Source organism: Pituophis catenifer, unplaced genomic scaffold (assembly GCF_029215685.1).
Source record: "Pituophis catenifer annectens isolate HBS135680 unplaced genomic scaffold, rPitCat1.0.hap2 SCAF_9, whole genome shotgun sequence".
Lineage (NCBI taxonomy): Eukaryota > Metazoa > Chordata > Lepidosauria > Squamata > Colubridae > Pituophis > Pituophis catenifer.
Window position 1 is genome coordinate 4006376 of NW_027256889.1, and position 13929 is coordinate 4020304.

The window sequence follows — 13929 nt, forward strand, 5'->3', positions numbered from 1 at the left end:
TCCTATTGGTTGGCTGCCGGGAGGTCACGCGCCGCCGAGGCTTGGTCTCGATTGGGCAGATTGTGGAATAAATCTGGTTCCTCTCGGGCGATTGGTGGCGCCGGGCTGCGTTTTTCATTGGTCGCTTTACATGGCGGAGGGAGAAGTTGGGGCGCCACTCGGAGCTTCGCCTCAGAAAGAGGCGGGGCTGAAGAAACAAGGTCAGCGGTGAAGAGCGGGCGCAAGGTCAGGTGGCTATCCCGAAGTGCAGCGCGGGAACCAGTGAGTTTTTGGGCTAGAGGCGCCCCGCGGAAACCATAGAGAAGTGGGTTGCTCACTCTTTCGCCCGCTCCAATGGTTTCCATGGAAACCCTTTTAGACGGTTTCTAGGCTCCTCCTTAGGAGGAGCATCCAGGCTAAATATGCTTTTCTTTAGGAAATAATTTCTCTCCCGTCAATTTGATTGCAGCAGGTCTCATATTTGCAACCGCACGTGCAGTATGGGACTTTCACGGGGTTCTTCCACCCTATTTTCACTGCACCCCAGAAAATGATGGTTTCTAAGCCCCCCTTTGGGGGAATATCTCTATTCTAGTGCATCCTGCCCTCAGGGCAAGACCGCCACTCTCTGCCTGGCCCTTAGTGGAGGCAAGCCATCCTCATTTTATTTATTAATTCAATTTATATGCCGCCCCTCTCCGAAGACTCAGGGCGGCTACATGAGGACTACAACTCCCATCACTCTCAGCCAGACTGTTTTTTTAGGACTAGCTGTGCTTCCTTTCCCTATCAAAAAAACACATTGTGACAGCCACAGTAGATTTGGAAAATTGTATTTATTTATTTTTTTAACAAACATCCATCCAGAGTATAAAAATTTCCCTCTGTGTCCCTGCTGAAATTCAACCCCTCAAGGGTATCGGATTGAGGCACGTAAAAGAAAGCAGGGAAAAAAAATAAGGCATTAGTGTGCTTGTGTGCGACAATTGTTCCCTCCCGTTGACCCTGAGATTCAGGTCTTGTTAGCAGGATAGGTGAGCAACAGCTATGACAACAAAATCATAAACACAATTTAAAAAATCCCACAGTGCCAATTGGTACCCGCTTCTAGAAAAAAAACAGCAGCAGTGGCAGAGCGTAATAAGGCTTTGCCTCGGAATGCTAAATCAACTCATTTTTAAAAATTCATTTATTTAAAATGTAGTTTTAAAAACATCCAACTCGAGAACAGCGATCGGGAAAAACAAACAAACAAAAAAAAACCTTTCACATTTTCAGGTCAGGAGCCCAAAAGGATTAGAGTATTAACGGAGCAGAACCGAAGATCTGAGGATGTAAAAAAATCACAATTCAAGTAACGACCGGAGCCTGTGTCAGAATGCTAAAAAAAAGTCCAAAGGCAGGAACAGTTTGGCACACCCAATTTTACTAAATGGAGCAAGCTCTCCATTTAGAAATTTGGAAGGCTCTCCCCCTGGATTGGGAACCGCAGTGAGGGAGCATTCAGGTCAGACTCAGTGCCTTACAAGTGTCAGTGTACAAATCCCGTGATTTTTATATTTTTTTTGGCCACTTTTCTGCAATATGCAGGCAACCTTGCTATCTGGTTAATTCCCAACGATTTGAGGAGTGTATATGCTGGTGCCTCCAAGGAAATTTTTTCAAAGCTGCATCTTTAGGGTAAGCCTTTCCCTAGCCGAGTTTAATTGTGCTTTTAGCTTACTCCAAACACAACATCTCCATGCAATGCAGTAGAATTAGGGGCAGGATTAATAAGCAGTCTTACAAAACTATTTCTACATGATTCATTTCAGAATTCCCTCAATGCATCTGTTTCCCTTTTTTGGAAATTCTCCATGCATGGTCAGCTTGATGCTGGAAAGGCTCAGATGTAAGCTTTCTTCATATGACTTTTTTTTTTTAAAAAAATGTTTTTTGAAGGGTTCAAGAGTTAGTCTTAACCAGTGGTGGGATTCAAGTAATTTAACAACCGGTTCTCTGCCCTAATAAATTCTTCCAACAACCAGTTTGCCAAACTGCTCAGAAAGTTAACAACCGGTTCTCCCGAAGTGGTGCAAACTGGCTGAATCCCACCACTGGGCTTAACTCTTAGTTAAGCTGAGCCATCTTTTACAGAGATTTGGGTGGGGGGGCGAAAAAAGCCTGATGTCTGTGATTTCATGGCAGCTTTTAAAGATGCTTTGCTCAACCCTGCGATTCGGAGCATCGGAGTCCAGAATTAGTTTAGGCTGTGAATCTTTTAACAAGATTGCCTGGAGCTTCATGGTAGGGGATAAAATCTGGGGAAGATGGGAGACCCCCACTGAGGTGAAGGTGCAAGACACTTACAGGGTACAGAGCCTCACAGTACATATCAAGAGAGAGTGCTTCTACCTCACTGTAAACAGATTCACAAGTATTCAACTACATTCCCCGGATGGCAACATCCTTGTAGTGTTCAGAAGCAGCACAGGTCGGATTGGAAGATCAACTAGATCTCTGCCCTGGAGCCCTCTCGAGGAAAGATCCGCAACTGAAAGTCCCAAGAAGTCCAAAGCACAGATTGGTCAAGCTACTAGAAGGCTGGAAGAAATACTGATCCTGGCTGGATTGAAGTGGAAGGCACAAAGTAGTGAAAACCGTTCGGAGCAAGATACGGTCATGCCCACTTAAGGCATGTGTGAAAGCTGGAAGGTCCAGGAGATGGGTACCTAAGAGGATATGATGGAGAAAGAAACTGCTTCTCTCCCGGACCAACACAGGATATCTTTTTTAGCAGCATCCCCTTTTTTGGAGGGGGACTGTGGCCGTTGAGATTAGCCGGTAGATTTAGACATACATGGCTCTGGACATCACGAAGGCCTTATCGGTGGGCAGGGATGTCAAAGCCTCGTCTTCCTCCGTGGCCGCAAAGGAGAGGGCGTCGTAAATGGGGTTGATCTGGTCTAAATATTCATCTTCCAGACTGGGGCCGGCCTCGCCAGCCGTCTCTCGTTCCTCCAGCGTTGGTAGCTCGTGGTATCGCGGCACCTCCTGCAGAAGGGGCAAGGGAAGAGAGAGAGGGAAGGCGGTCACTAACCGGGACCGTAATGTAGTCCTACTAACGACGGGCAGCAGAGTGGCGCTGCTGTTTGTAGCACGGTGAAGATGGAGCACTCGGAGGTTACGTTCCCACAACCTGACATTTGATTATTTATTTCTTAGATTTTTTTCCTATCCCGCCTTTATTTTATAAGTAAGTCAAGGCGGAGGAAATACCAAATACCCCTTCCTCTGCCTCTTCCCCCCCCCCCGCACAACAACAGCCCTGTGAGGTGGGTTGGACTGAGAGAGAGAGAGGAAGTGTCCCCTAGCTGGCTTTGAGGGGTAAGACAGAACTAGAATTCACTGTCTCCTAGTGATTGGCCCGAAGTCACCCAGCCGGCTTTCAGGTCTAAGGCGGGACTAGAACTCATAGGTACCTGGTTTCTACGCCAGCACCTTCCCCACGACTCCCAGAAGAGCCTATGTCTGACCCGACTGTACTTGGCCTGGTTCACACAACCTCCTAAGGCAATGGCAGAAGTGTCGCACATTACACTGAACTACAAGGTACCCAATCACATTTTACCATGGCCAAGTGCGTTGTGTGAACCCGCCCAGCCCCACAGTGGCCTGGCCTGAACTGCAGAAATGCAAAATAATCCTTCTACAGCCTCTACACATACTTGGCAGAGGTAGATCTTCTTTCCCCCTGTCATGAGGACTAGAAACTTGTGTTACATAAGGAAAAAAGGACAGCCAGGCGTCTCCAAATTCTTACCTGCGCATCCCTGACTCCCCACACTTTTGAGGATTTGATTCCTGATGCGCAAGATGAAATTTGGGAAGGCTACGTTTATGTAGCGTTTGATGTAAAGATTCTCGGCGTAATGCCCACCCAGCTGTCTGCATTAAAACCCGTTTCAGGTATGATTTGTTCACCAGCTTCCCCCTCACCTCTTTCGTGGTGGTGGTACCGACCCCTCCAAAGAGATTGTCCGTGGCGTTGGGTTCAAAGTAAGGCGCTTTGAATGGGAGACTTTCAGCCCCAGCGGCGTTAGCAACCTGGAATAAACCAGAGAGGTGGTGAAAAGACAGGATCGCGCCTACGCTGTCAGGATACCGCTTTGCCTCGGAGAGTCTGACGGCTGCTGAAGAAGACCCTGCCTCGCACCCTATCAAGTCACTTCCGAGGAGGAATTTTAAAATGATGATTACATTTATAATGCGCACTGGAGATGGCATTTAATTTCATTGTATGAGGTGCAAACTAAATCAGGGGTCTCCAACCTTGGCAACTTTAAGACTTGTGGACTTCAACTCCCAGAATTCCTCAGCCAGCTTTGCTGGCTGAGGAATTCTGGGAGTTGAAGTCCACAAGTCTTAAAAGTTGCCAAGGTTGGAGACCCCTGAACTAAACTACAGGTAGTCCTTGACTTAACAACCCACAATCGAGCCCAAAATTTCTGCGGTTAAGTGAGACATTTGTCCCATTTTATGAGCTTTTTTTGGGGGGGGGGGGCACCGTTGTTAAGCGACTCATGGCAGTTGTTAAGTGAGTAACGTGGTTGGGGAGTGAATCTGGCTTCCTCGTTGACTTTGCTTGTCAGGAGGTCGCAAAAGGGGGATTTCGTGACACTCCCTGGTCCACCGCGACCGTCATAAAGATGAGCCAGTGGCCAAGCGTCTGAATTTTGTAGGAATTGGGTACGTCTACTTTAACCAAAAGAAGACCTAGGGGGTGACATGATAGCAGTGTCCCAATATTTGAAGGTCTGCCACATAGAAGAGGGGGCTTAACCTATTTTTCAAAGCACCAGAAGGCAAGACAAGAAGCAACGGATGGAAACTAACCAAGGAGAGAGGCAATCTGGAATTAAGGAGAGACTTCCTAACAGTGAGGACAATTAACCGGTGGAACTGCTTGCCACCAGAAGTTGTGGGTGCTCCATCACTGGAGGCTTTTAAGAAGAGACTGGACAACCATTTGTCTGAAGAGATTTCTGCCTTGAGTAGGGGGTTGGACTAGAAGACCTCCAAGGTCCCTTCCAACTCTCGTTATTTCGAAAGCAGATGTCTGCAGACCATGCTGGGAGCAGGGTTGATACTTACCGGCTCTGTTTCTTCCGACAGTTGGCAAGGAGGGGGCGGCTTGTACGCTGGGGGTCCTTCCAAACTGAAAAGACAGCAAGAAACGAGAGCCCGTTTAGCAATCTCTTTTGCATTTAGGCACGGTGGCAACCGATAGAGTGAGGTTGAGATTGGAGTGTTTGCTTTCAGGGGATGTGAGAATTGGGGGAATCTCAGATCTTCCCCTACTTATTTGAGCCTTTCGGGTTTCGATTGGGAGGATGCAAGACTTGTCCCGCCTCCTTTTGGCCCCACCCCTCCTGTTTACAGCTGAAGCCCCACCCACTCATATTAGGCAGCTCCACTCCAGGGTTTATGCTAGGAGTGGGCAACTGGCAACTTTGCATCTTTTGGACTTCAACTCCCAGAATTCCTGAGCCAACCGGGAGTGGGCAATGATGGCCTCTGTATGACCTGTGGACTTCATCTCCCAGAATTCCTGAGCCAATTGGGAGTGGGCAATGATGGCCTTTATATGACCTGTGGACTTCATCTCCCAGAATTCCTGAGCCAACCGGGAGTGGGCAGTGATGGCCTCTGTATGACCTGTGGACTTCAACTCCCAGAATTCCTGAGCCAACCTGGACTGGGCAATTATGGCCTTTATATGACCTGTGGACTTCATCTCCCAGAATTCCTGAGCCAACCGGGAATGGGCAATGATGGCCTCTCTATGACCTATGGACTTCAACTCCCAGAATTCCTGAGCCAACCTGGAGTGGGCAATTATGGCCTCTGTATGACCTGTGGACTTCAACTCCCAGAACTCCTGAGTCAGCCATGCTGGCTCAGGAATTCTGGGAGTTGAAGTCCACAATTCATAAAGGTGCTATATATAGCAATGCAATCTTTGACCGAAAGGGGGCCTGTTCCCACTGCAAGGAAATTCAGGGTGGGTGGGTGTCCCCTCCCCCCCGCCCCTCCCCCCGCCCCCACTATCCCCTCTTCCTGGTTTCCCCAGAGCCAACTGGCTCACTTACTCGTCCTCCTCAGGATCCATCCGGTTCTTTTGCTGCTGCCGACAGATCAGGATTCCGGTGGCCAGCACCGCCAAGGCCACGATGGTTGCTATGAGGCCTCCGATGATGCCCCCTGTGGTGCCTGCGCCAACCGGGTTGGGCTTCTCTGGACAAGGGAATAAAAGCATAAGCTCAGTAAAAGACAACCCAATTCTGCTCAACAAGGAGTCTGGGACCTATACATAGCATATTACAGTTGTAGTCCTTGACTTACAACTACAACTGGGAATATATTGTTGCTAAGCGATGTGGTTGTTAAGTGAGTCACGTCCAGTTTTACAGCCATGGCCGTCGCTTAATGACTGCCAGAACAAACATCATAAAATCCAAGTCAGTCCCTCGGCTGATCCTTTTTTTATGACCGCAATGGGCAAGGTCTGTGACAGTTGTAACTAGAGGATTACCTTGACTCCCAAGTTCCCTTTCTTGAAACCATGCCATCTTCAGGTAGTCCTCGACTTATGACCAAAATTGAGCCCAACATTTATGTTGCTAGGCGAGACAGTTGTTGTTAAGTGAGCTTTGTTCTGTTTTACGACCTTTCTTGCCACAGTTGTCAGGCGAATCACTGCAGGTGCTAAGTTAGTAAAATGGTTGTTAAGTGAATCTGGCTTTCCCCCATTGACTTGGGGGAAGGTCGCAAAAGGGAATCACGTGACCCCCGGGACACTGCAAACTGTCATAAATATGAGTCAGTTGCTATTTGATCGCATCACCATGGGGATGCTGCACCGGTCATAAGTGTGAAAACTGGTCATAAGTCACTTTTTTCAGTGCTGTTGTCACTTTGGTCACTAAACACACTTGTTCCATCTAGCTGGGCTGGCTTGATCCCATCCTCTTAGTTTTTTTAATCGAAATTCGGTTTTAATTGGGTTGTTTTAAATTCGGGCCAAAATTATTTAATTGTTTTTTTTAAATGTTTTTAAATTTTATATACTATGTTTTATCCTGGCTGTACACCGCCCTGAGTCCCGCAGGAGAAGGGCGGTATAGAAATATAATAAAATAAATAAATAATAAATAAATAAACGAACTGTTGTAAGTCGAGGACTACCTGTAATGGGTCCCGGGAAGCCAGCCTCCGTGGTCCTGGGGCCTCCCCACCAGAATATCTCCTTCCCACCCCCAACAGACTCACAATGTCCCACCTCTGCTGTCCATTAAGCGAGTCTGCCTCAGTTTCCCAGAATCCTAGACTTATCAGGGTTCACACCTGCCTGCGAGATTGTTTATCTGGCGTCGCCCAGAGTCAATTAAATTGGGCGGCTTTCTTAATTTGATTAGTTAATTCTTTCCTTCCCCGAGTATTGAGCTGTCATGCAAAATATTTCCGGCCGTTTCTTCACTGGCGCTGGGTTCAGCTCTCACGAAGCGTGTTTGATTCATAGCTAAACATGTTGGGTGATCTCAGATACTATGGCATCTCAGAATAACAGAGGGACCTTGGAGGTCTTCTAGTCCAACCCTCTGCTCGAGCAGGAGACCGTATATCAGGGGTCCCCAAACTTGGCAGCTTTAAGACTTGTGGACTTCAACTCCCAGAATTCTCCAGCCATCAATGCTGGAATTCTGGGAATTGAAGTCCACAAGTCTTAAAGCTGCCAAGTTTGAAGACCTCTGCCGTATACCATTTCAGACAAATGGCTGTCTAATCTCTTCTTAAAAATCTCCAGTGGAGATATAATTTAAACAAGTGTTTTTCAACCTTGGCTACTTTAAGATGGGTGGACTTCAACTCCCAGAATTCCCCAGCGAGCTATGCTGGTTTCAAGGTTGAGAAACAATGCTGGCTGGGGAATTCTGGGAGTTGAAGTCCACCCATCTTAAAGGGGCCAAGGTTGAGAAAAAAAAAATCCTGGCTGGGGAATTCTGGGAGTTGAAGTCCACCCATCTTAAAGGGGCCAAGGTTGAGGAAAAAAAATGCTGGCTGGGGAATTCTGGGAGTTGAAGTCCACCCATCTTAAAGGGGCCAAGGTTGAGAAAAAAAAATGCTGGCTGGGGAATTCTGGGAGTTGAAGTCCACCCATCTTAAAGGGGCCAAGGTTGAGGAAAAAAAATGCTGGCTGGGGAATTCTGGGAGTTGAAGTCCACCCATCTTAAAGGGGCCAAGATTGAGGAAAAAAAAATGCTGGCTGGGGAATTCTGGGAGTTGAAGTCCACCCATCTTAAAGGGGCCAAGATTGAGGAAAAAAAATGCTGGCTGGGGAATTCTGGGAGTTGAAGTCCACCCATCTTAAAGGGGCCAAGGCTGAGAAAAAAAAGCTGGCTGGGGAATTCTGGGAGTTGAAGTCCACCCATCTTAAAGGGGCCAAGGTTGAGAAAAAAAAGCTGGCTGGGGAATTCTGGGAGTTGAAGTCCACCCATCTTAAAGGGGCCAAGGTTGAGGAAAAAAAATGCTGGCTGGGGAATTCTGGGAGTTGAAGTCCACCCATCTTAAAGGGGCCAAGATTGAGGAAAAAAAATGCTGGCTGGGGAATTCTGGGAGTTGAAGTCCACCCATCTTAAAGAGGCCAAGGTTAAGAAAAAAAAAGCTGGCTGGGGAATTCTGGGAGTTGAAGTCCACCCATCTTAAAGGGGCCAAGGTTGAGGGAAAAAAAATGCTGGCTGGGGAATTCTGGGAGTTGAAGTCCACCCATCTTAAAGGGGCCAAAGTTGAGGGGAAAAAATGCTGGCTGGGGAATTCTGGGAGTTGAAGTCCACCCATCTTAAAGGGGCCAAGGTTGAGAAAGCCTGTTCTGGCTCGCCTTTTGCATTTCCTGCCACTAGATGGCGCTCCAGCTCTGCATGGCAACCTTTCAGCTTAGTTCCCAGCAGAGTTCTGGTTGAACCTGCCTTGAATATATATCAAATCGTCTATTATTCACCACTTTGCAAACAGGGAAGGCGAGAGAGTGGGCACAGCATGGAGATATGGTTTTTATTGGCTGCCTGCATCCTTTTACAACTTCAGCTGCTGGGCGTTGGGTGGCTGTCTGGTGAGAATGGGAATTCCCTAAGTGAATACAGATACCGTTCTAGAATACGACAGGCAAGGCGCTTTGGGAATTCAGAGGGAATCAAGTTTCCTAGTTTCTAAGCAACTGTACCACGCGCGAGCCAGCATTGGTGCTGGACACAGAGGTTGACATCATGCAATAAAAACCTCAAAACATAAAGCTTGCATTTTTCCTTTATTGAAATCAAGTTTCTAGTCCTTAAGATATACGTCAGCAGGGGAGGCATACTCCGAAAGCATAGATCAGTTCCCAGCTATCAGAAAATAGGGTTTCAAGTCGCCAAGCCATCTTTCGTGCCAAGGGCGGAACTAGAACTCACCGTCTCCTGGTAATTGGCCGAAGATCACCCAGCTGGTTTTCATGCCTAAAGAGGGACTAGAGCTCACCATCTCCTGGTGATTGGCCCCAAGTTACCCAAATGGCTTTCATGTGGGACTAGAACTCCCAGTCTCCTAGTGATTGGCCCAAAGTCACCCAGCCGGCTTTTCTGCATGAGGCAGGACTAGAACTCTCTGATTCCTGGCCCAAAGTCGCCAAGTCATCTTTTGTGCCAAGGGCGGAACTAGAACTCACCGTCTCCTGGTGATTGGGCCAAGATCACCCAGCTGATTTTCATGCCTAAAGAGGGACTAGAACTCACCGTCTCCTGGTGATTGGCCCAAAGTCACCCAATGGCTTTCATGCGGGACTAGAACTCCCAGTCTCCTGGTGATTGGCCCAAAGTCACCCAGCTGTCTTTCATGCCGAAGTGGGACTAGAACTCCCAGTCTCCTGATAATTGGCTCAAGATCACCTAGCTGGCTTTCATAGCTAAGGCAGGGCTAGAACTCCCAGTCTCCTGGTGATTGGCCCCAAATCACCCAGCCAGCTTTTATGTCTAATGCAGTACCAGAACTCCCCCTCTCCCGCTTTCAACCTGATGCCTTAACCACCCAACCAGGTGCAGGAACAGATACCTGCAAAACAACTCTTAAGCTCTTAAGTAACCGAAGACTATTATTGCACATCCCATTTCCTGTCACTCATCCAAGCCCCAGAAAACCAACGAAGAGCAAAGACAAGCGTCCCGAGGTCCATCCGAATTTCCCCTTTGCACGCGAAGACTTTCAGAAACTGCCACCTGGCACACCTGGAAACTGAAAGGCGACCTTTCCTGTGCCATTCGACCGCTTGCCAGCTTGGCATGTTCATCCCAGCAACAGATTCCACCCCCCACCACACACCCCGCAGTCCTCCTGGGGAAAAAGCCGTAATTACACACAGCCCCATACATTATGCATGGAGGCGCTGGGAGCAAATGGCCTCTCTCGCAGGCAGCTCCGAATTCTTATTTTTAGATTCGAGAGGAAGGTTTCCGGTGGAATTCTTTTTGACGCCAGCTCGAATGCCAAGAAGCTGAGCCGGTTAAGGGATACCGAAGAAAGAAGAGAAAGGGGAAACATGGAATGGCGGAAGACAGGTGGAGAAATAATTGCTTCCCTTGGTAGAAGAAGGATTTGACTATTTTTCTTTTTTTTTCTCCCCTAAGTCAAGAAATGAAGAAAATTGGACAGGCTGGCACATCTGGGCTACGAACCTGCAAGATCAGGGGAATCGCCCTACAGATGTGAGGGGCTTCACTGAGCCACCCTGGCTCCATCTAGGATGTCTTCATACAGCACATCTATCTGGGCCGGTAAAAACCCCAGTCTGTGTACAGCAGAGGTAGTATTAGCTGGTTCGGGCCGGTTCGCTCAAACTGGTAGCGGAAATTGTCCAATTTAGGCATGTTTTTTGAGGCCGGGTGCATGCGCGGAGGGCACAGACGCTCACATTTATCCAGTCTCTTCTTCAAAACTTCCAGTGTTGGAGCATTCACAACTTCTGGTGGCAAGCAGTTCCACTGCTTAATTGTTCTCACTGTCGTGAAATTCCTCCTTAATTCTAGATTGCTTCTCTCCTGGTTTAGTTTCCATTCGTTGCTTCTTGTCCTGCCTTCTGGTGCTTTGGAGAATAGCTTGACTCCCTCTTCTTTGTGGCAGCCCCTGAGATATTGGAAGACTGCTATCATGTCTCCCCTAGTCCTTCTTTTCATTAAACGAGACCAGGGGTCAGCAACTTGCGGCTCCAGAGCCGCATGCGGCTCTTTGGGCCCTCTGCTGTGGCTCCCTGTCAGGTGATCCCACCACTGGCTGGCCCCGCCCCTTGCCCTCCCCTCCCAGTCACTCGTCACCTGTCCTGAGAAGGTAAGGGCGACGCTGGGGGATGGAGAAGCGGGCAGGGCAGAGACAGGGAGATACAGAGAGAGGGGGAGAGAGAGAGGGAGGGAGGGAGAGATGTCAAAAGGATTTTGTGGTTCCCGGTGTTTTTTAACAACTGGTTCTCTGCCCTAATGACCGGCTGGGTGGGCGTGGCTAGGGGGAGTCATGTGACTGGTGGAAGTGAGTGACATTGAGTTGGCCACGCCCACCCAGATTTTGTGGCTCCCGGTGTTTTCTTTTCTGTGGGAAACGAGTCCAAATGGCTCTTTGAATATTTAAGGTTGCAGACCTCTGAACTATTTTTTTTTATATTTATTTATTTATTTATTTATTTTTATATGCCGCCCTTCTCCGGAGACTCAGGGCGATTTACAGTGCGTTAAGCAATAGCCTTCATACTTTTGTATATTTTATACAAAGTCAGCTTATTGCCCCCACAAACCGGGTCCTCATTTTACCCACCTTAGAAAGGATGGAAAGCTGAGTCGACCTTGAGCCTGGTGAGAATCGAACTCGCAGTCATTGCAGGCAGCTGGATGTTAAATGCTGCCTTAGTAGGAGGCATTAGCCTCCTACGCCACTCAGGCTCCTGAGAAACTAGACGTACCCAGTTCCTGCAACCGTTCTTCCTATGTTTTAGCCTCCAGTCCCCTCATCCTCTTTGTTGCTCTTCTCTGCACTCTTTCCAGAATCTCAACATCCTTTTTTTTTGGATTCAGTGTTCCGGTTTCTCCCAGTTTGTCCTCCCCAGCAAACTGGTCCCGAAAGGAGAGGTGCGTGCACACCTGCATTGGCGGTGATGTCATTTCCCACCCTTCCTTGTTTTCTGTCCTCATTGTCGACTTTCACCTTTCAGCATCTGCCCAGCATAGCTTCCATCCAGCTGGGCAGAGGAAAGGAAGAGAAGGAGGGAAGGAGAGAAGGGAGGAGAGCTGAAAGGGCAAGGCTGGTGCAGGTGACTCAACCAGCTCAAAGGCCATCTGGGAGGGACAGGAGATCATGCGTCAAGAGTCTGATCTGCTCTCGGCCTGCAAGAGGAAGCAAGGTCAATCCGCGGAATGATGGCTTTTAGCTTCCTGGACCCACCTGGGGGAAGGAGGGATGATGAGCTGGTCAGTGGCAGGAGGAAACATCTGCCTGGCATGTCTCTTCTTCTTCTTCCTCTTCGCATGATTACAGATAGTCCTCGATTTACGACCACAACGGAGCCCAAAATTTCTGTCGTTAAGTGAGTTCTGCCCCCCCCATTTTACGACTTTTCTCGCCGGCGTTCTTAAGTGAATCACTGCAGTTGATAAGTTAGTAACCCGGTTGTTGAGTGAATCTGGTTTCCAGATGTCAGAAGGTCACAGAAAGGGGATCGCATGATCTCCGGGATACAGCAAAGGTCATAACAATGAACCCGTGGCCCAGCGTCTGAACTTTTGATCACACATGATCATAGGGGAGGGCTGCAAAGGACTAGGAAAAACGATCACGAGTCACGTTTTTTTCAGTGCCGTTGTAACTTGGAACGGTCACTAAACGAAGGAAAACCTGTAGTTGCCTTTCCTAATTTGGGTGTTTCTCGACCCCGGCCACTGGAAGAGAAGTGGCTTTCAAATTCCAGAACGACTGTTTGTTTAAGAGACTATTCCAAGTCACAACGAATCGGTCGTGAATCTGAATTGAGATTTTGCTATAATCTTGTATATAAAGCAAGGGCGAAATCTAGCAGGTTCTAACAGGTTCTAGAGAACCGGTAGCGGAAATTTTGAGTAGTTTGGAGAACCGGGAAATACCACCTCTGGCTGGCCCCAGAGTGGGTTGGGAATGGAGATTTTGCAATATCTTTCCCCCAGGAGTAGGGTGGGAATGGATATTTTGCAGTATCCTTCCCCTGGAGTGGGGTGGGAATGGAAATTTTGCAATATCCTTCCCCCAGGAGTGGGGAGGGAATGTTGATTTTGCAGTATCCTTCCCCTGGAGTGGGGTGGTTTTGCAATATCCATCCCCCAGGAGGGGGGAGGGAATGGGGATTTTGCAGTATCCTTCCCCCAGGAGTGGGGAGGGAATGGGGATTTTGCAGTATCCTTCCCAAGGAGTGGGGTAGGAATGGGGATTTTGCAATATCCTTCCCCCAGGAGTGGGGAGGAATGGGGAATTTGACATATCCTTCCCCTGCCATGCCCACCAAGCCACACCCACAGAACCAGTAGTAAAAAAAAAATTAAATTTCACCACTGGAGCAAACCCACTGGCACTGATGACGGTACCTAGCTGGGTAACGAAACGTCTGCAAGAAAACAACCCAGCTCAGAAAGCACCACTGGGGAAAAAAAAAAGGACTTTTCTCCATGTTTCACACTTACAACCCATAGCAGCAGCCCCCATGGTCACGTGATTAAAATCCGGATGCTGGGCAACACATATTTATGACAGTCGAAGCATCCCGGGGGTTACGCGATCCTCTCCTGCGACCTTCTGACGAGCAAAGTCAACGGGGAAGCCAGAGTCGCTTAACGACCGTGTGACTAAGCGATTCGCTTAACAACGGCGGGA

The 13929-nt window shown here is 48.4% G+C and overlaps 1 protein-coding gene across 1 annotated transcript in view; it reads right to left on the reverse strand.

Annotated features, from left to right (window-relative positions):
* Nucleotides 1-841: 841 nt before the first annotated feature.
* NECTIN2 (nectin cell adhesion molecule 2) overlaps nt 842-13929 on the reverse strand; it is a 71687-nt gene continuing 58599 nt past the window's right edge. The window contains exons 6-9 of the mRNA XM_070949674.1: nt 6111-6255; nt 5113-5176; nt 3958-4065; nt 842-3012 (exon numbers count right to left, since the gene is read on the reverse strand). Of these exons, the coding sequence (XP_070805775.1) occupies nt 2809-3012; nt 3958-4065; nt 5113-5176; nt 6111-6255 (521 nt within the window). The 3' untranslated portion in view covers nt 842-2808. The remainder of the gene's footprint in view (nt 3013-3957; nt 4066-5112; nt 5177-6110; nt 6256-13929) is intronic.